The 27,597-nt window shown below is 46.4% G+C and overlaps 2 protein-coding genes across 9 annotated transcripts in view; both read left to right on the forward strand.

Annotated features, from left to right (window-relative positions):
- The window catches only part of TOM1L2 (target of myb1 like 2 membrane trafficking protein), a 24,176-nt gene extending 7,645 nt beyond the window's left edge, over positions 1-16,531 (forward strand). The window contains exons 5-16 of one of the 7 annotated variants that reach the window (XM_042437832.1): positions 361-495; positions 714-872; positions 1,002-1,118; positions 1,872-2,005; positions 2,723-2,771; positions 3,666-3,789; positions 4,033-4,150; positions 5,813-5,888; positions 8,892-8,957; positions 12,667-12,726; positions 13,652-13,688; positions 14,315-16,531. In XM_042437832.1, coding sequence (XP_042293766.1) covers positions 361-495; positions 714-872; positions 1,002-1,118; positions 1,872-2,005; positions 2,723-2,771; positions 3,666-3,789; positions 4,033-4,150; positions 5,813-5,888; positions 8,892-8,957; positions 12,667-12,726; positions 13,652-13,688; positions 14,315-14,466 — 1,227 coding nt within the window. In that variant the 3' untranslated portion in view covers positions 14,467-16,531. Of the gene's footprint in view, positions 1-360; positions 496-713; positions 873-1,001; positions 1,119-1,871; positions 2,006-2,722; positions 2,772-3,665; positions 3,790-4,032; positions 4,151-5,812; positions 5,889-8,891; positions 8,958-12,666; positions 12,727-13,651; positions 13,761-14,314 lie in introns of all 7 variants that reach the window. The other 6 variants (XM_042437835.1, XM_042437833.1, XM_042437834.1 and 3 more) reach the window with 6 other exon arrangements.
- The window catches only part of SREBF1 (sterol regulatory element binding transcription factor 1), a 28,286-nt gene continuing 15,207 nt past the window's right edge, over positions 14,519-27,597 (forward strand). The window contains exon 1 of one of the 2 annotated variants that reach the window (XM_042437831.1): positions 14,519-15,319. Coding sequence is in view for 1 of the 2 variants with exons in the window: in XM_042437830.1 (XP_042293764.1) it covers positions 22,555-22,663 (109 nt within the window). In the remaining variant the exon portion in view is untranslated. Of the gene's footprint in view, positions 15,320-22,166; positions 22,664-27,597 lie in introns of those variants that run through there. The other variant, XM_042437830.1, reaches the window with a different exon arrangement.

The following is a 27,597-nucleotide window of genomic DNA, read 5'->3' on the forward strand; positions in this document are numbered from 1 at the left end:
AAAAACACTTGCTGATGACCTAGATTCTGTAATTCAATACTTGCAGGTGGTTTTTATGAAATTTGCACCAGTAGCTGAATTCTTTCAAAGCATGCCTTGGAATGAGGAAAGCTCTACTCAGGGACTCATTAGGAGATACCTACTTCAAGACTAATGCCTCCCAGTTCAGATGCTCTCTGCTTTCCCTGCTCAGTCTGGTTCTCTGTGTGTGACTGTACCTAAACCTCAGTTCTGCCGTTTTGATCAAGATGTGCCAAACAGAACCTCTTGGGGATTACCGTTATGCACAATTCCCATAATGTCGGAGGAAAACTTAGTTGATCGTGACAATCATGTGACAGTGCTGTTTGTTTCTTCCAGGCTTGGGCCGATGCTTTCAGAAGCAGCCCGGACTTGACTGGGGTGGTGCACATCTATGAAGAGCTCAAAAGGAAAGGAGTGGAGTTCCCCATGGCGGATCTTGACGCTTTGTCTCCAATCCACACACCACAGAGAGTAAGCGATCCAGGTGGTCTTGTTACAGGGGGCACAGAAATAATAGCTGATGCTAAGAGGGAGCACAAGTTGGGAACATTAGGGGGGTACTTTTGCCCTACAGCTCACACCAGGTAGTGAACAGAAGTGACTTTGTCTAGAAGCCATGGGGTTCATAAGAGTTTGACTTCCAAAGCGTCTCAAAATGTTGATTGTTCTGGGATTGTATTCTCTTTTAGAGCGTCCCTGAGGTCGACCCAGCTGCCAACATGAACAGGTCTCAATCCCATCAGAGGATGAGCTCTGGCTCCTACTCATCTCCCTCTCCGACCACTTACTCAGCTCCTCAGGCACCGGCTTTGAACGTGACTGGCCCCATCACCGCAAACACAGAGCAGGTATCTTGCAAGTGGGGTGGGACCAGGCTCTTGCACCTGTAAAGGGGGGGGCACATATTTTAAACTGGAGTGTATGCTAAATTTCAAAATGAACATGAAACTTTTCTCTCCTCCCCTTTCCCCCTGGAGATTGCACGGCTGCGCAGCGAACTAGATGTGGTTCGTGGAAACACCAAAGTGATGTCAGAGATGCTGACAGAAATGGTCCCGGGGCAGGAGGATTCATCAGACCTTGAACTTCTGCAGGTAAGTCTGTCAGAAATGAATTGGATCTTGACTCAAGGCCCTTCTCTTCTTCCCTTCTTTCCTTACGGCCTTGAAAACTCTTATTTCATTTGCATCTTTGTCATTTCACAACCAGAGGTCTTTTTTTGCCACAGCTGACAGACCAGGGATGGGCAAAGTGTGGCTCATGGGCTGCATGGATTACTGAGACTCAGTTAGTTAGGATTAGGAGAGTTGGGGAGTTAGGAAAATGAGTGAAAGATGGGTGTTACAGTTAATGTTAGTCAGGTTTTAGATGTGTTAACTGTGTGGTGAACTTCTATGAAGTACATTATTTTTATATTATGGACTTGTACCCTGGGCAACACTACATAAGGGCCACCAGGTTGCTTGAGTTAAACATAGGGCATCTGTGGTGGCAGCTGTTATCCAAGGGTGGTGGTGTTCAGTGGTAGGATCAGGTGGATAAAATCTCACACAGGACCATGAATGCATCTAGGAGGTCCCCACATTTAATGTCTTAGCAGTGGCATAGGAGAAGGTCCCCCTTATTGGGTGCCAGCAGTGGCATAAGTAGAAGCCCTCACAGGCATCACCACTCAGCCTTGGCCAAGAAAACCGCCTCCATTTCCTGCAACAGGGGAGAACATTTTTTCCAGTGGCGGGATGATGCAAGTTTCAGTGTGGCGACATCTTGAGCACCCACAACTTGTTCACCTTTTGGGGACTTGCTTTGCACTAACAGAGTGTTGTTGTTGTTTCTCTTCTCCCCAGGAGCTGAACCGCACTTGCCGAGCCATGCAGCAAAGGATTGTGGAACTCATCTCCCGGGTGTCCAATGAGGAAGTCACAGAAGAGCTGCTCCATGTGAACGATGACTTGAATAACGTCTTCCTCAGATATGAGAGGTGCACCACTCTTCACTACGAGTGCTTGTCTCCTGGGCCTCAGATAATTTCTGCCTGACATGTTTGTACAGTGTAGTGCTGCCTTTAGTTCCCTACCAAATCTAGCCATTTAGACACCAATATATTCTCCAAAACTGAATAGGATGAATTCTAAGAGACCAGGCTTCGAATCCCTACTCAGTCATGGAAACCCACTGGGTGACCTTGGGCAAGTCACAGTCTCTCAGCCTCAAGAGGAAGGCCATGTGGTCAACTCAGCTGGAAGAGGAAAGAATTCTCTCTGTTGTCTCTAATTACTTATCAGCAGAGCAGAGACCTGTCTTTGTACACTCAGCCAGTCCCTCTTTCACACAGCCCAGTTACAGAGCTATGATTCCACTTTAGCTGCCATGCTTCTACTCTGTTGAATCCTGGCCATTATAAAAGTGCCAATATTTTAGAATTGGGCATTGTGGCAGGGGTGCTAGTGAGTGAGCACCTTTCTTCTTCTGCACACATGCATGACAAGAACTTGGAGGTTTCGGGATAGGATAGGGAACAATGCTTCCAGCTATGCCAAAAGGCATGTCTTCTTTGTGCTTTAGAATCACCTTCTTTCCTTCACCCTCCATCCCCACCTGGAAAAGGCAAATTCCTCTTCCTCTTCTGTTTGTGAGAAACCATAGTCCTTTATAGAATTGCACCATCTCATCTGTTGTGTTCCTTGTTTCCTTGTAGGTTTGAACGGTATAGGTTGGGACGGTCCGCGCAAAACGCAAGCAATGGGGTAAGTACTTAACCAGTGCATAGTAAAACTGTGGAACTTGCTGCCACAGGATACAGTGGTACCTACCTCATATCTGATCTCATCTCATTTTGGGTGCTGTGCAGGGTCAGGCTTAGTTAGTACTTGGATGGGGACCACTAGAATGAAATAGGAGGGATCTCCAAGTAAATAGAGGAAAGAATGGCACATGAAACTCTGGAAAGTTGTGGCTGCCAGTCAGAGTTGACAGTGCTAGGCCAGTTGAGCCAAAGAGCTGATTCGGTGTAATGTAATTCCCTATACACAGAGTGCAGCTTTCCCCTACTTCTTGTGCCTTAGTTGCTTTTCAGAGGTCTGGAAACCAAACCTTATGAGGAATTACTTGGGGAGTTGGGTGTATTTAGCCTGGAGAAGAGAAGACTGGGAGGTGATATGACACAGGCATATTGAAATGCATCAAGGGATGTCATGCAGAAGTGGGAGCCAGCTTGTTTTCTGCTGCTCCAGAAGCTAGAACACAAACCAGTGGACTCAAATTTCAAGAAAAGTGATTCCACCTCAACATTAGGAAGAATTTCTTCTTTCTTATTTATTTATTTACTGCAAAAACTGTCCCAGAGTAAAACAGACTGCCTCAGAGGGTGATGGATCTTTGGAGACCTTTAAACAGAGGTTAGATGGACATCTTTCAGGAGCACTGCAATTGCATATTCCTGCATAACAGAAGGTTGGATTAGATGGCCCTTGTGTCCTCTTCCAATTCCAAGATTCTCTGTTTAAATGTCCCCTCTCTAAGCAGTTGCTCATGGAAGGACAACAAGAAAAGAACCTGTCTAGCTCCCTTTGAAAGAAAGTTTTACAGTGCTTGTGACTGCTTGTGTGTGACCATTTCTGTTGTCATGAATGGCCCAACAGGTTCTCAGTGAGGTGACTGAAGACAACTTAATAGATTTGGGGCCCGGCTCTCCGGCAGTGGTCAGCCCCATGGTTGGAAACACGGCTCCAGCAGCAACGCTTTCTTCCCAGCTTGCTGGACTTGGTGAGTGCTGCTTTGTCTTCCATTTTGTTTGGAGAGGTAAGAGTTTTGTAAACAGGAATGGCATGAGGCTTGTCCACAGTCTGGTTTGTTGGAGCTTATTTTTAAAAATCCATCAAAAAAGTAACAAAGGCAAAACAAGGAAAGTCAACTTAAAATTCAGAGGTCAACATGGGAGAGGACCCCAAAAGGGTTAAGAACCATTGCCCTTTAACACTTTTATCACCTCTTACCATATCTTTGTAGATCTCGGCACCAACAGCGTAAGCGGGACGCTCAGTTCCCTCCAGCAGCCCAATACTCGTGACGACTTCGACATGTTTGCGCAAACGAGAGGCGGTTCGGTGGCCGATCAGCGTAAGACGTATGTCTTGATGGGGGGGCAAGGTGTCTTGGCTTATGCCCTGAACTTCAGGGGAACCGTCACAGAAAAGCCCAATGTTTCCTAGAAACCCTGGACTGACCTCAGGTTCTTTTGGTGTGTGGACAATTGTATCATGTCCAAATTGGACCGATCGGTTGTCCACATGTCAAGGGTCACTCCCTAAGTTTTGTGCACAGTGACTGGCAGTATAGTTGCTGTCCAGGGTATCAGGCAGGAATCTACCTAGAGGTGAGCCTAGGACTTTCTGCCTACAAAGCATGGGGTCTATCATGCTCTTATCCCCCAGGCACCCTCATTCTACCCATCTCTTTCAGTCTTAACCCAGTCTGGTGAACATTGGCCATAACTCTCCTTGGTTTGGCATTGGCCTTTTCCCCAAGGGTTCCCTGGGTGTATTGGCTGAAAGATTCTGGGAGCTGTATTCCCTCAAATCATCATTTCAAAGCTGTGAATTTATTCATTGCTAAGGCAGGGGAAACACAGATATTATGGCTGAACCAGCCACTTTCCAATCCAGCATTCAATCTCTTAGTTACAATGCTGTAACATATACATTCATGAGGTTCTGTTGTTGTTTTTAAACACACACACACCCCATTTAGAGCCCTCCTCCTCCTGCTCCTTGTCTCAGAGAGAGCAAGAGAACATTAATGCCCACATTCTGCATTATATTGATTTGGTGGACTCTTGTCTTTGACATCTTGGGCAGGCTGCCTGAAGCCCATTTGAAGAAGAGGTCTGTGCCCTTTTATCCTACCGTAATCTCAGCTTACCAGCGACTCGGCTTGAAAACAGGCTGCTTCCTATTTTGCAAGCTTCAGCTTTTCTACCCTGAAAGCCTAATGGAGCGTCTTGCCTTCGCCAATCCATTATTCTGGGAAGTGCAGTTATTGCGCTGTCACCACCTCTTAAGCTGCTTGAAGGAGAGTAATGCAGGCTCCCTGGAGACCCGCATTGCTGGAGATCATGAATTATGGCCCCAAAGGTCTTCCAGAGGCTCCCTGACATTCACAGCATTAACACAGAGCGGCACACACAGAGGCTGTGGTTTTCAAAGAAGTAATCTCTTGCTACATAAAAAGGAGGAGAGGGGGAAAAGGGAGAATGTGGCAGCCTCTTTAAGACTACAGTAACTGGTTTTTAGCTTTGCATGAGCTTTCAGGGATATAAATGCACTTTGAATGCAGTACGGAGTGATATTAAAGCCTTAAGTATGAAGCATATTTATACGTTTGTAAGACTGGGGCAGAATGAAATAGGATCCAGAAAGATGTATAGATCGTGTCCTTTGCCCTAAATTTTCAGAGGAAGTGGGTTCTTGTCTTCTTCCATTTTGTAGCTCCACCAAGTGGCTGATTTATGGGTCGATCTTCATACAGTGACCTCCCTCCATCTTCATTGTTTTGGGATTCCAGGCTCTTGCATCTTTGTATTTAGCTGTTCCATGATGGTATATGGCAAGCTCTTGGCAGTTTCAGCACTTTTGATATATAACCTCCTCAGGGCCCTCATGGCTTCAAAGGCAATAGACAAATAAATAGGAATGCACAACACTGAAGGACTCCATGCTTCTCCCAGTGCGTTTGCTCCTGCATTTGTGACTCCCTGAATCTTTACCATATTCTTCTTCCCTTTTTTCAGGGTGACCCATGAAGACCCCAAGGCTGTTAGAGGACTGGCATCTGCCCTGGATGTTCGGAAACAGAATACAGGAGGGGTAGGTCATTTCTCCGCTCTCTTGCATTATGATGATCCAGTCTTGGCCTTTGCTGGTGGTACTGGACCCAAGTGTATATGCCCTTTTCCATGGAGTTTTGTGATTTCAGGTAGCCAGCTTTACATTCTAGGAAATGGCCTTGCCTTGCAAATGGTGGTGTTGAATAATGTTTTTGCAGATGCTGATTTTGGGGTTCAGTCCTTTATGTTGATTTCTGGAAGGAGCTGAAAGACATTTAATGTGCAGTTTCTGTAAAGTTCTCACAAATGCCTGGATTTCATCAAATTAGTCTTAGCAGCGCAGTAGCTGGCTTTTGCTGAAGAGCAAATATGTCTCCTAGCATCTATTTTAACAAGCAGATAAATTACAACCCACTTATTTCCAGAGGTCTGAGCTGGATTTGGGGCCCAGAAATCTCTCTTAGCTGTCTTCCTTGAATGCATATATAGAGGGGTCTTCCTTTCCCTTTTTAGATAAAAAATATGTTCCTCTTTTGGAATTCCAGCTCTGTTTGCTTCCATATATATATATATATATATATAATGACTGCGGTAGCTTGCATTTATGGATTCCTTCCTTCAGCTTTGCATTGCATCCTCTTGAGGGAGCAAGAGAGCCATCTCTACCCCACTTTCTGCAGAATGGGATAATCTTTATGGACTTTCTAGGCAAGTCATTAATGTGAAAGTGTGTGGCAAGCGAGAGAAGAGACGGTGGGAGTGGGGTTGTGATAAAAGAGAATGGAGAAGAAGGGCTAGAGTTTCAAAAATGTCCTTTTTTTGGTACTACACTTCCCAGAATCCCCCAGACTAGCATGGCTACCATTGGGCTGGCAGGACTGCTGTCCCTTGGGGGCCTCTTGCTGCCACTTTCCCAGTCCCCTGGCAGACAAAATGGTGGCAGTGACATTTTGGTGGCCCAATTCTTGCCTCTTAAGCCTGCTGGGGATAAGCTGTGTCCTTATAGGAAGTAATGGGTCTTGGCCATGGGGGCTGGCAGGTGTGAGCAGACCCAGTGTAGCCTCCTAGTATGGCAAGTACCGTATATACTCGACTATAAGTCAACCTCATGTATAAGTCGGAGATGTTTCTATGATTCTATGCTCTGATTGCTTCGAAGCCCTTGGTCCAGATTCTCCCTCACGGTGGTGGAAGGCAGCAAGAAATAGACCATGTGAGTGTCAAGCTAGTTAACAGTGAGGAAACCTTCTTGGTGTGGAGGTGAACGCCAACCTCCTGTTTGCACGACTTAGCAGTTTACCCTCTCCTTTCTTGGCCAGTGAGTCCATGGAGGGCTCAAGGGCCGCAAGCGAGCCTTTGAAGGGCCACGCACAGCCTGAGGGCACTCTTTGCCCGCTCCTGATCTAAGCCTTGCTTCAGATCTCAGAACTGCTCTACCGCTTCTTTGTCAGCAAAGTTCTTATCAGCTGAAAGTGTTGTCAGTTCAAAGGGCCCCCATCTGAGTCAACGCAACTGGGTCAAAGTGTTTGAAGGCCTCCTCCTTCCTTCTCAAGCTTTGCCTGCCTGCTGAGATGCCCCTGGGAATGTTTTGCTGCTCAGCAGAATGCAGAGGTGTTACTGCGATCCGTGACATGCTGGTGGAGTACTCCATTTCCCCCCTAACCGTCTGTGGCTGTAGCGCAGTTAACGGTATACATTCAGGGTTTATAGGCACAAAAAGGAAATGCGTTTCCCAAGAAGAGTAGATGCCGGTGGCTTTTGTTGGAATGGCAAATGGAAAGGCACAGCAAGCTTCCCTTGCAACTGGGTTTGGGTGACAAGGATGTAAGGTGAAGCTGTTCCTTGGCTTTGCCAGAAATTGGCACACAGAGGAAATTTAAACCAGACTTGGGAATGCTTTTAAATGCAGATTAGTCCCAGATGGAGCAGGGAACACTGAAGGAACCTAAAACAACTTTCTTCTCTTGCATTTCATAGTATGCTTGCTCTATGTTTTAAAACAGGAAAGTAAAACCTGGGGCCCTCCAGATGTTGTTAGACTGCAGCTCCTATCAACCCCAGCCAACAAAGCCTTTGCGAAGGATGATGAGACTTGTAGTCCAACAGCCTTTGATGGACCACATGTTTAATCAACCAAAGAGGAGATGGGGCTTCTTTGAGACCATTAAATCCAGAGTCTTAAATTGAGGCTGCACTTTTCCATATACTTTCCTGGGAGTGAGCCTCATTGAACTCAGTAGATTTTCTTCTGAACAGTTCACTTCAAAAGTCCCTAAAGTGCCTTGAATCAGGATAATTTAGGATGTACCCACACTGCAGAATTAAAGCAGTTTGAGACCACTTTAACTGCTATGTCTCTATCCTATAGAGTCCTGGGATTTGTTGTTTGGTGAGACACTAGAGCTCTCTGACAAACCAGACTGAATGCCTCGCCAAACTACAAATCCCAGGATTCTGTAGGATAGAATCATGATAGTTAAAATGGTCTCCGACTCCTTTTATTTGCAGTGTGGATACATCCTTAAAGCAGGAATAGGAGAGATGATGTCTTGCATATATTTTTATCTCATACCTCCCATCTTAGGTCTACTCTGACAGGCCTTTTTCTCAGTGAGATAATCCCAAGTAGACTTTCAAAATCTAAAACTAAATGAAAAAGGTGGGTGGGGGAATAACCCCCTCCTTTGTGGCTTCTGTGACTCTCACATGTAAGCGCCAATCCCATTCCTTTGTGTGAGTTCACACAGGACCACTCAGAGAACCACAGTCCCAGGTAAGCAACCAGTTCTTTCTCTACTGATTGACAAGATGATCTTTGCATGGTCACCTGCAGGCAGTTCTTAACTCTCCAAAGGCAAAGGCTAGTTGCAAGCAAAAAACAGAACAGAAGAGGCTTTTGCAGGATGTGTGCAGCCCGAGCACATGCGTGTGCACCCTCCATCAAATGTGGTATTGTCTCCATCTCATTGTTGGCGGTTGCCACTTGCTTTGCGTTTGTTCCTTGTGATCTTTTTTAATGGGACTTTCTGTTCTCAACACACAGAGGAGAGGTAAAGGTGGGAGCTCAGACATGGAGCCAATAGACAAGTGGCTAATGACCCAAGGAATGGTGAGGAGGATACCACCAACGGAGTGACCCCCCTGATCCCCTGTCGTCCTCACCTTCCGTCTCCTTTAAATAGCATAACTGCCCTCTGTCCACTCGTCACTCAACCTGTCAAGCGACCACGCAATGAACAGTACGAGGAGATGGATCCCCATCTGGGAAGGGAGAGGAAGGAGGGCTGGTTAAAGCTGGGAGAGTTGGAAAAATGTTTTCCCCAAATGGGCTGGACCTGGGGAAAGAGGTGCACCTGAAGATTACCTTGTTTGTTTTCAAAACCAAGATGGATCTCCCCAGCTCCTTTTACTGTCTCATTGTCTTTAATATGTGCAGTATCTACTCTTTTTCCCCTTCAGGGTAAACACAAGTTCTGCTGGTTTAATAAAAACGGATCAGAAAGTTGGATCCCCTGTTAGTGCAACACTGAGCTGATCCAGACTCTGGTACCAAAAGCTTGGATGGTCAGGAGTTTGCAGGAGGGAATGGCAATCCTTTTTTGGACTACAGCTTCCAGAATGCACTGGAGATGCTGGCTTTGGGGATTCAGGGGAGTTGCAGTCCAAAAAGGGGGGAAATTTCCCAACTCTAATGCTTCCCAGAATGTTACTTGCAAATGCTGGTGGGGGATGTAGTGAGTTACCCATTGAAGTAGGACCTCAGGGCAGCCAATGAGGGCCCCACTACAGGGGAATGAGGAGGGCCCCCAAATGTGGCAAGACTGGCTTGCCACCTTTTGAAGCAATTGGGGTGAGGAAATGGGCTTCATTGCAAGATCATCAAGTCCAGAGTCTAAAATTACCCTTCTCTTGCCTCTAAAGTAGAGTATATCTTACAAAATGGGGGAAAGAATTCAGCACTAAATATGGCTGACCATAAAGGCCTGCAGTGCTATCTCTGCTATGCCATGGATGTCAATGGGTTGAACAATCCTTTCATCTTCCCAAGGAATCTTAGGAGCTGTAGTTCTCTGAGGGGGGCTAAGATCATTAAACCATTGCACCCTAACCCATACCACAGTTCTTAAGATTCTTGCACGACCTTTCAGCTGTCATAAAAGAAATCTAGGGCTCTACATTTCTACAGATCCCAAACTCTCTCCCGTTGCCCTGGCCATCTTCATTGCTCTTGGCTTGTGTTTGTTCAGCTTGGAAAAAGGATACTGCCGCTGCCTTCGTGGGGGCCGTAACAACGTCCGTAGGAGACTGGCGAGGTCAACGTCATACCCCCCTATGCCAGTTTCTTCCCCCCATTGTAGGTCACTCACTCTTGTTTGTTGCATTAATACAGACATATTTGACAAACCCCCCAAAACCCGACTAATCCTTAACCCGATTTCTGTCTGAACTAGCGGTAGTTCTTAACCATGTCCATTAATAGAAGTGATGCACCAAAGGTGTCGCACCCTACCTTTGGCCCTAGAAATTTCACCGCAGCATGTATATAAAATTAATGGTATTGTCATAAGTCAATAGGTGACTTGGAAGGCACACATACATGTTTACTGCAGGCCTAAATATCCTGAAGGCGCCAGATCCCGTCCGATCTCGGAAGCCAACTAGGATCAGGACTGGTTAGTACTTGGACATAGGAGGCTGCCAAAAAATACCAGGTGTTATTGGCTAAATTTCAGAGTAAGGAACTGGAAAAACCACCTCTGAGTATGTCTTGCCTAAGAAAACCCTCTAAAATTCATTGGGTCATCATAAGTCAACAGGTGGCTTGAAGGTGTGCGCTTGCACACATGTTTACTGCAGATGTATTGGCCCTGCTATGTCTTCTTCTCAACCTTAAAGACCAAAACATTTTATGCTTTGCTTTTAAATGAAAGCCAAGTGTAGTTTTGGAATACTGTTTGAACGGTTCTTTAAAAAGAAGGAACAATAGTTTAAACTGTAAAACAGGAAGATGAGAGTATTGTAAAACAGGAAGGTGGAAGGAAGTACAACCGGGGATAAAAATCAAGTAGAGAATAACTTCTCAAAGGTCCTAATTTTGTACTATCTAATCCCTCGGATAATTTCTTCTCTCTAGATTTTGGGAAAGGTTGTAAAGCATCACTTGCGAGCTCTTTTGGAAGAGGTTTATTTATCTCAACTTGAGGCATTTTTTAAAAAGCAAATTAGGAACTTCAAATCCTGCGGAGAAAGGATTTGCAGCAGAAATGCAGTAGAAATGCAGAAATTCCACTCCTCTTCCTGCTTTTTTCTTCAATAGCAAAGTGGCCCTTAGGTGTTGGAGGTTAGGTGTAAGATGTGCTAGGCTGAAGTCTCCCAGATGCTTGAACTTTGCTTCCCAGCATCCTTAACCATTGGTTAACTTCTGAGAGCTGAAACGCAAAGCCTCTGGATGGCCAAAGCTGGTGGGCCACTGTGGTAGATTTGCACCATCAGCCAACCCAGTTCTATGGGAGGCACTAAGTGGCAGGACCTTGGTTTAGAAACTTCCAGCGTTGCTTCCATGGCTAGGAAAAGGGGCTGCCATGAGCCGACATGCTCCTGCTCAGATGTGCATCCATTATGTGCAGTGTTGTTTACCTTCAGGTAAGTGGGTATAGGATTGCAGGCTTTGACATTTGCCTTCCTGTGTGAAATTTGCCAACACAGTAGTAGTGGGCACCCTTGTGTCTTTAACTCGCCCTCCGCGGTGGTGTTGCAAGCAGCTTTTCCCTTCTCCTTCTGCCTGCCTTTTTATTTTTAGAAGGGAAGGGAAATGACAACATCGTCTATTTGAATGCACAGAAACCACTTTGAACTGTGATGGAGGTCAGTAGCATTCGAAAACAACAACTGCAAACGAATGGGCAGCGTTTAGTAAAGCCAGGGACCTGTTGACTCCTTGGTGGACCTCATCCATCCATCCATTTTTAATTTGTCATTTCACACTTCTGCTCCCTTTTTTCCCCACTGGGATTGTGACCTTTTAGACTTAATTATTGGATTTAGGGCTTAAAAGAGAAGAGGGGACATCCTTTGCAGTACTCATTCCTCCTCTGCCCCCATAGCCCTTCTTGTTGATGATCCATTTTGCTCCCAAAGCTGTAGGCATCAGCTTCTAAAAAGATTTAGCCAAGAGGAGCCCTCCCAAAATGTAAAATTCCCAATGGCTAGTAAAGAGGTATTTCCATAATGTCAAACTGTGAGTAGTGCTGTATTCAGGCCAGACCCAAGACTTGAAACGTCTTTTAAAAAACCGGTACAGTTATAAAGCCTGGACCGTAGTTCTGGCAACAATCGTTCAAACATTTGCTCTCTTATATTATGCGCTCTTAAAAGGGCATAGAGTAAGTTGTTTGCAGCAAACTATCTCCTATATACCCAATATTCCTGCCTAAAGAGAACAGGGGTCCTTCACACGTACTTTCCCCCTGCCTTTTGGGGTCCTTGCCCTCCGGGGCACAGTCAGACACCTTTTGGCATGTGCATCCAGCCATTTTGCTCGCAACACCTTTCTGTTTTCTTCAGCCATGTTGGGTTCCCCACCTTGCTTTGCGTCGCTTTACTTGTGTGCTGTTTGTGTTTTTGTATTTTGGTTGCAGTTTTTTTTTCCTATGATGAAAACAACGCATCTTACACAGCATATATGTTCTCCCCCCTCTTCTCTCTCTGCCTTCCTCCTTTTATTTTTCTTCACTTTCCCCTCTCATTTCTGTGGCCATGGTTGTGGATGTGTGTTGGTTTTTTGCCTGCCTTGCTGTATCTCTTGCTGCGCTTCCTAGATTCCAGTCACGCAGTCCTCTGTCATGGATGACATTGAGGAATGGCTCAGTACTGATGTGGTAAGACTCTCTCGGTTTGTTTCTTTTCTGTATGTATATATAGTTTATATTTCAGCGTTGAAAGGGGGAAACCAAGTGGAAATCTGCAAGCTTCCATGTATACACAGAACTCTTCAGGCAGAATGGAAAAACTAGGGTTTCCATTATGGATTTCAGTTTGAACAGGTGTTAAGGTGGCATTGTGGGGACTGCTATATCAGGTTACGGGAAAGGGATTCCACTTTTGAATGCTCCTGTTGAATTATACGGACGGACACACACACACACAAAAGAGGAAATATCGAAAAGAATTATTTCTTTCCTAAAGAAAGGAAGAGATTTCCTGCAGTCGCTCCACCGAAAGATATGAATGTGTTTTGCCGCTATGGAATGGCAAGTTCAGGGTGAAAACTTATGAGGAACGGAGCATGCTTGAAAATGGCATGGAAGTCCGGCCTGAATCCTGAATATGGTGACTCCTCATTCTGCTGCTTCCACAGAGTGTGTGTAAAATGAATTTTTTGCCCAAATAAGAATTCTATCTCCCAGTGAAATATTCCTTCCGTCCCCAAATTTCTAGCCTTGCTGTAACACGGGAATATGTTGTACACTGTTGGGTGATCGTACCACCTTACAGCTGTCTTTCTTGAACCGTACAGAGCCTTCCCCAAAACCTGCTGCCCTCTGGTTATGTTGGGTTTGTGTCCTTCCCACAACCATCCCCAGTGAGCATGACCATGCAAGCCATGCTAGAGATGGTATGAGCTGAAGTCCAAGATATCCAGAGGACACCAGATTGGGAAGGAGCGGGCTTCAAAAGTGCACCATGCTGTTGTGATTCGGTTGTTGGGTGCAGCCCTGTGCTGTGATCTACATGGAGGCCCTCTGACCGTGGTCTGATATTTTCTCCTTCCTTCTCCTCCCCGACCCTCTCACCCCATTGCAGAAAGGAGATGAACTGGAAGAAGGAGTGACCAGCGAAGGTAATCAAGCAGACGCTGGGACAGACGCACCAGCTAATGGTCTGGCCAGGGACAAAGCACCAGCAGGGCTCTGTGTGTATGAGTTCATTCTTCAAGAGCATGTTGGGGGGAGCAGTAGGCCTCTCCTTGGGTAGGGAACGCCGTTCCTCAAGAAGCTCAGCTGTCCTATTATAAAAAGAAATGCAACGTCTTAGTCTTGCTGGCAGCAAAGGGGGCTCCATACCTTCTATGACAGATGTGGAGCCGAAGGACCACAGGCCCAATGGAGGTCACAAGCTGGCTCTCTGAGGAAATGGACAGTTATGCCCATTTGACACCCTTGTTTTGGTGGCTTCTTGGTAAGAGTAGGCGCTTTCCCCAAGCTCTGCTAGACACAGTAAGAGAAGACTTTTGTCTTCATTGTTTGAGGGCTTTCTGCGGGCGTCTCATTTGGCCACAGTGGAGGAACTGGAAGCTGTGCAACAGGAGTGTAGGTGCCATCCCAGACATCTGGATGGCACAGAGTTGGAGGATGACGCAGTAAGGTATCTGCTTTAGGAGGCAAGCAGGGTGGCATCTAATGACAGGTCACACATTGAATCACCGCACTAACCTTTTCTTTCATGTCTCACATTAAAACCTTTCAGAGTTCGACAAATTTTTAGAAGAGCGCGCCAAGGCTGCCGAAAGGATCCCCAACCTGCCCTCGCCTCCCCAGGAGGAGCCCACGCCCCCCGCGACAAACTCCGCCAGCAAAAAGAAGCCGGAGCGCTCAGAAGATGCCCTCTTCGCCCTGTGAGGATCCTCCCTGCGTGCGTGGAAGGACCCAGCCCTGCGGTCAAGCTGCCCTCGTCCTGCCCGGCTTCACAGCGAGCTCCCTGGCCCTTCCTGGGTGTCCTAGACGGCCTCTTTTCTCTCTCGGATCCAGCCCAAATAAGCTAACTTTTTAAGAAACATATTTACGTCCGGCCTTGTCACTCCCGTGGCTGTTTCCTCCCCACTCGCTTAACTCTCCCTTCCTCCCCTCCAGGTCAAGAAATGTATGGGTTTTCCTTCTCTTTTCTCTTTTTCTTTTTTAAAATGCATGAGTGCAATCTCTCTCACGCACACCTCTGATTCAGAGTGGAGCTGTGTGGCAATTGGCCCCAGCTTTGGTTTAGCTTTTGGCAACGTTTCTTGGGAGCCAATCCAAAGCACACCGTTTGTGGTGCCTCCGACAGTTGTGTAGCAGGTCCCCCCCCCGAAGTCTATGAAGAAAAAGTCCCTCACTGTACTGTCTCCCCAAAACTGCATGGTGCATTTCTCCTGCGTCCCTCATATCCCATTTGGTGTTCTCTCTAGTTGGTCCCAGCTTAAGGTGACCTGTTGTCCCAAGCATCCTGGGCCACCTTTTGCCTCCCTCTCCCCCCGCTAAAAGGTCTTGCTTGGACATGTCTGCTTGGAGGGCAGCCAGCCTTCTAATATTAGGACCTATGTCTGTTAGGTTGGCCAACTGGCATCTCAGAGTGATGCACACATGGTCATCCCTGTGGCACGCAATATCAAAAGCCTGACCCCAGACTCTCAAAACTAGACAGATTGTCAACACAGATTGTGTGGAGACCTCTTCCAGCAGTGATTCTGGCTGGGCCCATGCCTGTATGGCAACTTTGGTAAAGCTTTTACTTCATTTCCGGGAAGTCTGCATGAAGCTTGGTTTATTTGGAAGTGACGGTGGTGGGAATGCTTGCTTTGAAATGTCAGAATGCCTATTGGTTGCTGTCTTCGCAGCTGTGTGAAGTTCTGGACAGGGTTGGAGTGCTGTTTCTGTTCTGGTTGCATGCAGCCATTTTGCCCTTTCCTACAATACCTTACAAGACGCTCAATCAGAAAAGGAGGGCATTGGACCCATGGCAGTTGGAATGATCTAGCTGGCGGGTGAGTAAGGGCTGTAGATGAGGATCTGTCTATATCGGGATACTGATCTGGTTTGGACCCCATTTGTTGGTTCCAGTGCCATGTGCCTGTTGCATCTTTGTGCTGGACGAATGGTGCTTGTCATTTGGGGGTGATGAAATGGCATAGGTGCTTTGCATGGCTGAGAGAGAGGTGGTTTGACCTAGGAGCATCCCTGCTGATCTGCCCATCTTGCGGCTTGGGCTCCCTTTGTCCAGCGTGGGATCCGCCATTCCAGAAGAAGTTGCCATGTTTCCCTTGTCGGGGTGGCACCTTTGTTTGGAAAACCCAGTAGGACCTTGGAGGCCACGTCCTGTTTTGTGACGAAATGGACCGGTTTTGCAGGTAGCTTGAGGTACTTTTCATTCCTCAAAGGCATTTCACACACAACACAGTTGTAGCACTGCAATAACACTTTCTCAGGCATGGGCTGCATCCTGTTAAACCTTGTGGTTTGTGGGAACACTAGCGCTCTCTGGCAGAGAAAGCCCAATGCTGCTCCTTAAACTGCAAATCCCAGGTTTCCGTGGGATGCAGCCATGGCAGTTAAAGTGGAACCATAGTGCAATAGTTGTGTGTTGTGAATGAGGCCCTGATGAGGAGTGTGCCATTTGGATCCATGTGGTCTCACCATGATGGACAAGTAGTGCAATGAAGGCAAGAGAGTCCTATGCGCAGGTTTGGGAAGAATATCCAAACAGATCAGAAGCTAAAATAGTGGAGGTGGCTCTTTCTGCCTTTTGGTTATTCCAAACTGTCTCTATGCTGTTCATACAAATGTGGCGCAGAGATCACACTATGAGATTACGTGGGTGAAGACATTGTGCGTTGTGTCGGAAACACTTGCGTTAAAAAAAGGAATCTCCTCAAAGCTTTGGGTTTTATTCCTGGTAATACAATTCTGGAGAGCATGGTGATCTTTGTAAAAATATATATATATGTAGGGTTTTGTGTGTGTGTGTGATAATGACACTAAATTGTTAATTTTAACAACACTAAATGGTCGGGACCTTACTTAAAACACTAACAAGACCTTGGTTTATGATGTTTGCTTGTGTCCTGATCCAGTGGAAATGTTTTCCTTGCAGGAGCGCAATTGAGACAAACGCAGGCTGCCGTTTTTTCGTGAAACACCAGTTTGTTTCAACAGAGAAATCTCCTGATGGATCAGGCCCTTTACCTCCGTGTCCCATGTTCCTTTTTTCTTTCCCCAACTTTTGCTAATGCCTCCATATACCGAACGGTCAAAATGGGACGAGGGGGGAATTGAATTGTTTCTGTTCTTAAATGTATTCCGCGTGGGGTGTGCAACATTTCCATCGCCCTTCCTTTTCCTTACCTTTAAGCTGTTACATGTAGAAGATTTATCTAGGACAGGTGCAATAGCAAACTCTGTTACGAATCGTGACCACGTGCAAAACGTAAATAGTCCGAGCGGGAGGAGGAAAAAGAGCTTGTTAAATTCGCCCAACGTAATTAACCCCAAAGCAACGAAAGCCTGGTGCGCCCTCCCCTTCGACGTGCTGGACTACAACTCCCATCATGTGCTTTTAGTCCAACATGATATTAAAAAGAGGGTGCCTTTGTCCTTGGGTTGACTCTTCTAGTTTTTGTGCATTGGGGAGACTCCTTCCATTGATCAAAATTTTATTGTTCAGGTCAGGCCTCATAGGCTGGAAGGGAAAAATTACTTTTTGGAACTGCAGATCTCATCATCCTTCATAGAAGACGGGGAGGATTCTGGGAGCTGGAGTACCCAAAAGGAATTATTTTCTTCTCCTCCAAGCTCTTGCTATCTCTCAATTTCTCCATCCAGGACAAGAAACCAAACTCCAGAGGAGTTAAAAGGAACGCAACTGGCCTCTTTAAATGGCTCTTTCTCTGATGCAGTGATTTCCCAAACTTTGGTCCTCCAGATGTTTTGGACATCAGCTCCCAGAATTCCTGACGGTCGGATAAGCTGACTGGGGCTTCTGGGAGTTGATGTCCAAAACATCTGGAGGATGTCGAACCTCACCTTCCAGTGCTGGGAGTTGCAGTCCAACCACATCCAAAGGGAAATCCACCTTCACCCGAACAACAGTGGCTTTAAAGTAGGTTGAGACAGGCAGGTTTTGGGCAGCATTTGCAAAACAGCAGTCAAGACTTCTCTGTCTACCTCTTTGGTGTCGAGTACGAATTCTTTGCCTCTTAAACTAAAAACCACCTGCCTCCCAAATGGGTCACTGGTTTGGTACTTCCAAACGTATGGAGCAGCATCCTTTTGCAGTTGCAGGGCCTTTCATTGGCTTCTCCAGATGTTGATGCCAATGCATCTCCAGATGCTCCAAAATGGCTGCCTTGGCGAGGGCTTGTGGGACTTAGAGTCCAAAAAGGGCTGTGCAGTCCCCATTCCATATTCTCCTGGGAAGCAGCTTGCTTAGATATCCCCGCGTCTTCTTTACGGTACTTAAAACCTCTGGCAGCGGCCGAACTGGTATCCGTCCGGATTTCTAACTGGGAAAAAGAAAGCCACTTGTGGTCCGGATGCCACCTATAACCATGCCTTGCATTTCTCCCTCCGTTGAGAGCAAACGCTTCCGTAGGCTATCCTATTCAATACACTTTCAATGAGAATAGCGTACGCTCTTTTTTCGCCCTCCGTGTCCTCCGTTACGCCCCTTAACCTTCCCTCCGTAACCTGCGTCATAAGTAATCCATCCATGTATTTAAAAGGATAAAAAGCCTAGCTGTGTCCAGATGAGAAGCGGATAATACTGTATTTATTTACTGAAAACATGCAGGTTTTGCGTCTTTGTGTTTTTATTCCTGTTTTTGGCGATGAGAAGTTTTGGGCCGTGAAAGGGAAGTAACTTTTGTGTTTCGTTTTTAAAGATAAAATATGTAAAGACAGCTCTGTATAAATAATAATAATAACAATAATAATAATAATAACTGTTCAATGCCTTTGAAAACTGTCCTTTTGGTTCTCTTTCCTTTTAGCAGCGATGTCTTCATGTCTGGGAGTGCTGTCACTTAACTCTCCTTCCTTCCAGGAGTCGCCTGTGTGTCATGTCTGCGTGCGTCTTTCTCTCCTATCTCTCTCTGTACATTTTCAGTTCTTGCATGTGGAAAGTATTCCAATAAAATGACCATTAGCGCAAACTGGACATCGGCTGAAACAACGTCTCTTGATTTTCGGAACAGTTTGGCAAGGCTTCTTAGGATCTCTTCCGGACTTTTGCGAAACCCGGAGCCAGAAAGTCCCTCGCTCCAACCTGCTTTGGATGGAAACCTGGAAGAAAAGGTAGAGGGGAGTGAATGTGGCAGTCTTTTCAAGTTCGTGTTTTCCTTCCTTGGAGACCATTTTTTAAAACGGGGGGATCACGGTTCCCAGAATCCCTTGCTCTTCAATTGGCCTCTTCCAGAATCCCCCCCAAACCTTGATCTTTCCCAGAATCCCCCTGTCTTTCTCTGCAATCGGCCACTTCCAGAATCTTCCCCAACTCTTGCTCTACAATTGAGCTCTCCCAGAATCCCCCGACACTTGATCTTTCCCAGAATCCCCCCAACTCCTACTCTGCAATTAATAATAATAATAATAATAATAATAAACTATTTATAGCCCACTTTCCCTTGGCAGATCAAAGCGGGTTACACAGAAGTATTGACCTCTCCCAGAATCCCCCACAACCCTTCGCCCTGCAATGGGCCTCTCCCAGAGGAACGCTTGCACTAAATGGCTTTTTCATTGTGGGTCTCTTTGGCCGATCTGGCCTGGGCATTGTCTACTGCCGTCCCTTCCAGCGCATCATGCGCAGCGTCATGTGCCTTTTGTCTGCCACACTATTCTAGTAAAAGACAGTGCTAGCTTCTGTTTTGGGGCAGAATGAAAGCTTGGCTGCGGCGCAGAGGGAGCGAAACGCAACAGAAAGCCTTTGGAAAAGGACAGTTTCTGAATGCGCTGCTGCCGCCATTGTGCACCAGACTCAGAGAGAAAGGCCTGGAGCGGTTTAAATCTCTATTAATTTTATTAACAAGAAGGAAAGGTTGCGTCTGCTTTTCCCCCTTGATGCAAACAAGTCCTTGGTCTCCAAAACGCACCGCAGAAATAATCCGGTTTGAGACCGCTTTAGCTGCCCTGGCTCGGTGCTAGGGAATCCTGGGAATTGTAGTCTATTGTGGCACAAGGCAGAGAAGGCTAAATGTCTCACAAAACTACAGTTCCCAGGATTCCATAGCATTGATCCAGGGAAGATAAAGTGGTTTCAAACTGGATTATTTCTGCAGTGTGTCATGGACCGAAACCACTCAAAAGACCCATCCTTCCTTCTGCTCTAGAGGGCAATCAAAAGCCCTCTGCACGGGCTCAGGGGCATTATTATTATTATTATTGCACTTAAAATAAGAGCAAACACTTTTTAAACGTTACTTTTTGGGACTATAACTTCCAGGAATTATTTTTCAGGACTAGGACTCCCAGAATCCCCCCAACAAGGAGAGGAGGGTTCTGGAACTTGCATTCCCCTCCCAAATAAGTCACTTTAAGGGTAGGAAGGAAGAGGAAAGTTCCCAAAGTTATTATTAAATTATATTATTTTATTATATTATTTTATTATTATAATATCATTATTAAATTATTGCTGTTGAAACACCAAGGCTGCATCTGCACTGCAGAATTAATGCTTTAACTGCCATGGATAAATGCCATGGAATGATGGGATTTGTAGTCTATTATTATTATTTTAGCTGTTCAGTGCCAGATTAACTCAAAAAGGCTTGTTTTGCAAGCAGCCTACATTTATTCCTGCGCGGCCCCTTTAAACCTTAGCCCCGCCCCCAAAGGAGGCGTGTCTCTTTGGCAAGCCCTGCCTCTCACCTTCCTCTCCACGTGGAGGCGGGAGATCCCCGCCCTCTATGACGTAATCCCAGGCCTGGGGGCCGGTGACGCAAAATCACTCCACTGCGGAGCCGCGCTCTCATTGGCTGCGTCGGCTGGTACTACAGGCGGTGTTTCCCCGCTGCTCCCCGCGGGGGCTTCCCTCCTTGCGCCGCCGCTGATTGGCTGACTGTCTTCGAGGCCACGCCCACCCAGGGCTGGGCAAAGATTAACCCTTTCCTCTCCTCTTCCCATTAGGCTGGATGCATTTGCAGTGACTATTTGCACAAAACAGCCCTGCAAGGTAGTGCACTTAGTCCAGAAGGTTAATTAATTTAATTAATTTTTTTAAAATCCAAAAATTAATTTATACAGGAGAATAGACTGGGCTCCTCAGAACTATTGCTACTGACAGTGAAACGCCAAGGCTGCATCTGCACTGAAGAATTAATGCTTTCGCTGCCATGGTTAAAGTCCTATTTCATTATTTATTATATAATAATATTTGCATTAAAATAATTTATTAATGACTTTTGGATCTGGTTTTCTTCCTCCAGATTTAATTAGGAATAAAAGAAGCAATTCAAAAAAGATCCTATATTTCCCCCTTTTTCTTTTTCCCTCTTTTTAATTGCAATCCCATAGATTTCCATGTTTCATTAAGGACAATAATCCAGATTATTAAACATTTTTCATTAAGTGACAATAATCCAGATTATTAAACATTAAATATAACCTGCAATAATATATATATATATTTACTTTTCTGGGTTTCTTTTTGAAAGGAAGGCCTTTGTTGTATAAATGCAATTTTTGTGGTTGTTGTTGCAACAAAACCTTCCTGGGTTTGTTCTCATTGTGACTCTTGTTTCTACAAGTCACAGGAGCAAGATCTTCCTTTTATGACAATGCATTTGACTATATACAAAGTATATACTTCCATTGCAAAAGAAACAATATATATATATATATATATATGGTCCTTAAAAAGAGGAAAAGCTTTTGAGCTGATGCTCTTTCCACCTTTTAGTAGCAGGAAAACCTTTCTGCCTTAAACAAAATCTCAGTTATGTTGCCAGTAATCCATTAAGGCTAATGGCCTTTGCAAAAGGAAAAGGGATTAAACAGCAAATTGCCAATCCTCAGGTTTTTCCCTGTGGATTATTATATTTCCACTTTATTCCTTTCCCAGCTGCATGAGAGACAGAAATCCAACTTTGTTCCCTAAATACTTTAAAGGAACCAGATCCTATTTGATCTCGGAAGCTAAGCAGGGCCAGCCCTGGTTAGTCCTTGGATGGGAGACCACGAACACAGGCCACTTGCTGCAGAGTATATTTCTGAGGAAGGCACCATTAAAGTCACCTCTGAGGGATTCCTGGCCTAAGAAGACCCTCGAAGAAACTTCAAACAGGAGAGCTGACTTTTGCAAATGGTGCAAATGTCAAAAACTGAGGAAGCCTTTTTCAGGTGGCACCAGTCTTGGCAGATTTTTCCTAGAAGGGGGCAGTTGTTGCACTGGGCACCAATCCTACCCATTGCAAAGGGGCAGCTGTCCCAGTGACTCCCAGTGTCTTCCTTGAACCCTCCTCCTTTCCCTCCCAAATAATATCTGCAAGCAACACAGAAACCCAGCAGCACTGAATCCAATGAGAAAGCTGCTTCCTTTTGGAGAGGTGGGGGGGACCCAATTGCAGGAGCTGAGGGGCGGGCCCTCAGGGCTGTGGCTCCGCCCCCAGCCTGCCCAGTAGCAGCTTTGGACTGGGGCTCCAGTCTAGAACTGGGCAAGGCTTCCTCTTTGCCATCAGCACCACTTTGGAGGGCTCCAAACCATGGATGATGCCAGGTTTGGTGCGCCATGACGCACAGCTAGGAACCCAGCTGCTTTGGGCATTTTGGGGGCTGTATTGGTTTCCTTGGGACTTTTGTTGTGTCTCAGCTGCATCCACCAACAAGAGCCTCCTTTTCTTCTGGCTTTGGTTGCCAAGGAGGTGAAAGCATCAGCTTTCCATATCTATATCTATCTGTACAGATAGATATATATTGCAGCCTGGGTAAGGGTTTTTCCTCTTGGATGCAAGATTTGCCACCATCATGATGAACAACCTTCCTTTCGAGGAGGCTCCCTTGGAGGGCCTGGATCCTTCCTTGACTCTCCACGAATCCAATGAAATTGACACTGCGCTTCTGAGTGACATCGATGGTGAGTTTGGGGTGGGTTTGGTGTTTTATGTATATATGTATATATAGGAGAGAGGCAAATGGAGAGCATTGCAGCCCCAAAGAACTCTGCCTTTCCATAATGATTCTTCTCCCTCCCTTCTGTCTCCAAATTCCTGGCAGGGCAGGGACTTAAAACGTCAGCTGAGCATAATAACAATAACAATATCATCATCATCCAAGGCACCCCAATGGCTTCATTTTGAGGCACCCCTGGGAGAAGGGGAGATGTGGGTATAGAGGAAAAGGGGACACCCCCCTTTCCCTTTAGGACTTGCACTTGGAAAGAAAACCTTTTGCATTGTGATGGTGGTTATGGAGGGGATCTTTAGCCCTCCTCCTTCCCTGCTTTGTTTTGGGGTTCAGGGCCTGGGGTGGGTTGAGTGAAGCCCCAAAAATCTCTGTGGAAAGCAGATGTGTGGCCATATGTCTTTCCCTCTCCCTTTTAGTCTTCTCCTTTCTTTCTCAGGGGTGCCTTATTTATTCCCTCCCTGACCTATCAAGATCTTCAGGGATGTGGGGGGCAGAACCCATAACCTCCCTTGGCAAATGTATAGTTTGTGTGTTTGTGTGACTTTCCAGATGAAATTGTATGTGAGAGGATTGTATAGCCTTCATAAGAGAGAAGGAGGCAATGTGTGGGAAGGGAACCAAAGGGCTGGGTACCCAATTTGGGAGCAAAAGTGGGATATGATTCAAGTCAGTGTGTGCCAGAAAAACATGTGCATGTATGTAATGAAATGCATGCATGGATGAGTGTAATTAAATGTTCGGTACAATTATGATTTCAGAAAAGTTGTGGATGAGAGGGCAATAAAAAGATGTTGGAAACAACAACAACAACAACTAATAAGGGTGTATATGTGTGGTTTTGGAAAGCACCAACAATTTCAAAAGTAAAGGCTTGGGAGAGAAAGAGCTGAGTTGGGGCAATCTTTGTGTCTCTCTCTTTGTGTGTTTGTGTGTTTTGCTCTTGCTAAAGAACCTATTTTCTTCTTGCATGGGAATCTGGTTCCCATTCCTGGAACAGGAATCCTCCACCCCATTCCATGCTTTCCTTTGTTGTTGTAGTGCGCCTTCATGTTGTTTTCGACTTAAGCGACCCTAAGGTGCATTTATCACGGGGCTTTCTTGGCATGTTTCTTCAGACTGGGGGTCTGCCGTTGCCATCCTCTTACGCCAAGAGAGCTTGACTTGCCCAAAGTCTTTCCATCCTTACCCATGTGCTTTTTCTTTTCTTCTACACAACACCCTCACATGAGAAATATAACCAAGCAGCAGCATTGGGAGCATTGCAACATCTCTCTGCCTGGAAGAAGGCTGTTGTGGGCAGCAGGTTTTTCTGGAGAGATGGCTTCCAACCTGGAAGAGAAGAGTGTGAGATCCACTGCCACCATCAGCACCAGCACCAGCTCTCTGTGTTTGCCACCCTCTTATTGCCACCATCGTCCCTGGATGGTTGCCAGCTGCTTGGCTTCTCAACACTTCGCATGTGTGTGTTGGTGTGTGGAGGGACTGACGTCACAGGCTGGGTTACTGTCGGTCATATTCTCTGGCGGAAGAGAGTTCGGTCTCTTGTGCAAAGACTGAAGGCGGCCTGCTGCAGGGCACTCCTCCTGCCCTCTGTTCCCAAACCCAGATTTGCCAGCATGAGAGTCATCAAATGCTCTGGAGTGGGACTCTTGGCAAAATATACCTTGTCAAGTCAAAGGTTTTCACGGTCAGCATCCGTAGTTTATTGGTGGGTTTTTCAGGCGATGTGGCCATGTTCTAGAAGAGTTTATTCCTGACATATTCATCCTCTGAAGATGCCAGCCACAATGTCAGGAATAAACTCTTCTAGAACATGGCCACATCGCCCGAAAAACCCACACAAAAAGATAAAAGCATGCCTTCTCTGGGATGGTGATGGTGGTGGTCCTCATGAGAAGAAACAAGAGTGCCCTATCAGGAGTGACTTAGGGAGCTGGGTCTGTTTAGCCTGGAGAAGAGAAGGTTAAAGGGTGATATGATAGACCCCTGTTTAAGTATTTGAAGGGATGCCATATTGAGGAGGAAGCAAGCTTGTTTTCTGCTGCTCCAGAGACTAGGACCCAGAACAATGGATGCAAGCCAGGAAAAAAGATTCCACCTCAACATTAGGATCTTATAAAGGGATGAACATTATTTAAGAGAACATATGATATAGTTGACAATGAGGGATGCTGGGTGTTGTAGTCCAATAATATTTGGAGGATGGCATGGTTTCCTTCCATGGTTTTGGAAAAAAGAAGGAGCAAAAGGCTATAGAGCAGGCTGTGGTTGAACTATAAACCACATTATCCACAACCAGCCTTGTCCCAGTGGCTGATGGGGGTTGTAGTCTAACACATCTTGAGGGTGTTAGGACTGGGGATAGGCAGCTCAAAGAAGCAGCTGAACCTTAAACCCCTTTATGATGACTCTGAACCAGTGCAGAATTGACTGCCGTTATGTAAGGCGTCTCTTATATAAATCCTGCTGGTTTATTTGTGGTTTGTAAATGAGGGGGAATTCATGGGATCTTCTTCTGGAGGTTGTAAGGCTGCAACTAGGAGTGGTAGCTATGCAAAAATATGGCATTCTCCCCCCCCCCCAATAAAAATACCCCTTCCCACCATTAATTTTTAATTCAGTCCTCAAATTTCTAACATGGCAGAGAGTGATAAACTGTTCCTGTCGGAGGATGTATGTGTGTGAAAGGCAGTGTGACATGGTGTTCCCGACCAGTGCCAACTTGAGGTGCTTGAGGACCTTGGGCATGATGCCCACTTTGGGCCACCTCCAGCTCTTGCCACCATTGGCGTCATTAGGTGAGTGCGGACTGCACCCGGTGACACCTCGAAAGAGAGGGGAACACCTAATGGGGTGGTCACTCTTGTCCATCCCAAGAACCCCTTAGTGAACTGCACCAGGTGACACCTTAGAGAGGGGAAACAACCTGCGGAGTGGTCACTGCCATCTGCCCCAAGCCCTTCCTGGTAGACCACACCAGATGACACCTCAGAGAGGAATGAGCATCTAGAGGGGTGGTCACTCCCATCTATCCCAAGACCCTCCTGGTAGATTGCACCAGGAGACACAGTGGAGAGGGATGGACACCTAGAGGGGTGGTCACTTCTGTCCATCTGAAGATGGACCACAGCAGGTGACACCTCAGTGAGGGATGAACATCCTTCGGGGTGGTCACTGCCATCTCTCCCAAGACCCTCCTGGTAGACCATCTTAGAGAGGAGTGAACACTTAGAGGGGTGGTCCATCCAAAGACTGACCACACCAGGTGACACATCAGAGAGGGATGGATACCTAGAGGGGTGGTCACTCCTGTCCATCCCAAGAACCCCCTGGCTGGGGGAATTCTGGGAGTTGGAGTCTAAAGGTGTCACTCCCCCTACATTTAGTCCTACAGTCTGAAGAGGCCCATTCCATCCTACTAAAGCCAGGACTCTAGCATCTTCTTCTGCTGCATGTATAGTTTGGATCCTTCGGCGGTTTGCATGGCTCCATGTTTGTCAAGAGAATGCTGTCAAAAGCTTTTGTGTGCAAGACAAACACAACTTTGGAGATATTTTTTCTCCTGCAGCAGCAGGGGTAACTCGGAGTCAGCGTCAGGAGGGGACTTTGACACGGGGCAAAGGGCACATCCCGATTGGGAAAATAGGGCAGAGGAGACCCGGGCATCGCTTGCGTGGCTGTGTTTGGGTGCCTTTGCTTGTCTCTGTGTCTGAGTTTGTCTGGGTTTGCAATTTTCCCTCCTCTTTGGTTTGGCTGGCTTCTTTGGGTCATTCCTTTCATGCCTTTCCAAACAGCCCATTTCTTTATGCATCTGCATTGCAGAGTTAATGCAGTTTGACACTGCTTTATCTGCCATGGCTCAGTGCTATGGAATCCTGGGATTTGTAGGAATAAAACCAAGTGTGAACCAGTGGGTTTGGATTTCTTAGTCATGCGCAGAATGGAGGACATTTTGCAATTCCTCCTGGAACCCAAACCCACAGCTCACATTGTATTAAAAGCCTGCATGCAAAGAAAGTAAAGCAATGGCCACAACAGTCACAAGGATGCATGCTGTACATTGCCAAGGAATAAAACCAAGTGTGAACCTGTGGGTTTGGGTGTGCAACGTGCATGCTTGCTTCCTAAAGCTCTCCGGCCCTGAAAAAGTGAACTGGGACAGCTGACCTAGAGTAACCCTTGCCGCCCCCAAAGGTGGGGAAGGGGTTAACCCGGCATGCATGCCCGGCAGTAACCCCTGGCGCCATTCACCTTGCAGGCTGCGGCGGTGGCTTTGGGGGCCGGCCCTGATTGGCCAAAGCGGATCACCTCATGCTAAATCCGTGATTCACAATTCCACCCTCATTCCAGCAAAGCGGGAGGCGGAGGCAAGGAAGGAGGAGGAGGAGGCTGTCTGCTGGAGGAGGAGGGCCTTTAACATACATAAAATAAATGAGCATGCATGCCTGTTGCACAGTCCATCCCAACTTGCTCTTGTCCCAAAAGCTCGACTCAAGTTTGCATGCTCTTGGACCTATCCAGAGTTTGTCTAGTCTGAGTTTGTCCACTTCTGGACAGGTCCAGAGTTTGTCCGATCTGTGTTTGTACACTCCTGGACAGGTACAGAGTTTGATCTGAGTTTGCAAGTGCTTGGATCGGTCCAGAGTTTGTCCGATCTGAGTTTCCGTGCTCCTGGACCGGTCCAGAGTTTGTCCAGTCTGAGTCTGCAAGCTCTTGGACCGGTCCACAGTTTGTCCAGTCTGACTTTGTCTAATCCTGGACAGTCCAAAGTTTGTCAAGTCTGAGTTTGCACGCTCCTGGACAGGTTCAGAGGACACTGGTATCTTCTACCCAATTGTGCATGCCACTTTGGACCTCCTGGAATGGATTGCACTTTTGAAGGTG

The sequence above is a fragment of the Sceloporus undulatus genome, chromosome 8 (genome assembly GCF_019175285.1).
Source record: "Sceloporus undulatus isolate JIND9_A2432 ecotype Alabama chromosome 8, SceUnd_v1.1, whole genome shotgun sequence".
Taxonomy (NCBI): Eukaryota; Metazoa; Chordata; class Lepidosauria; order Squamata; family Phrynosomatidae; genus Sceloporus; species Sceloporus undulatus.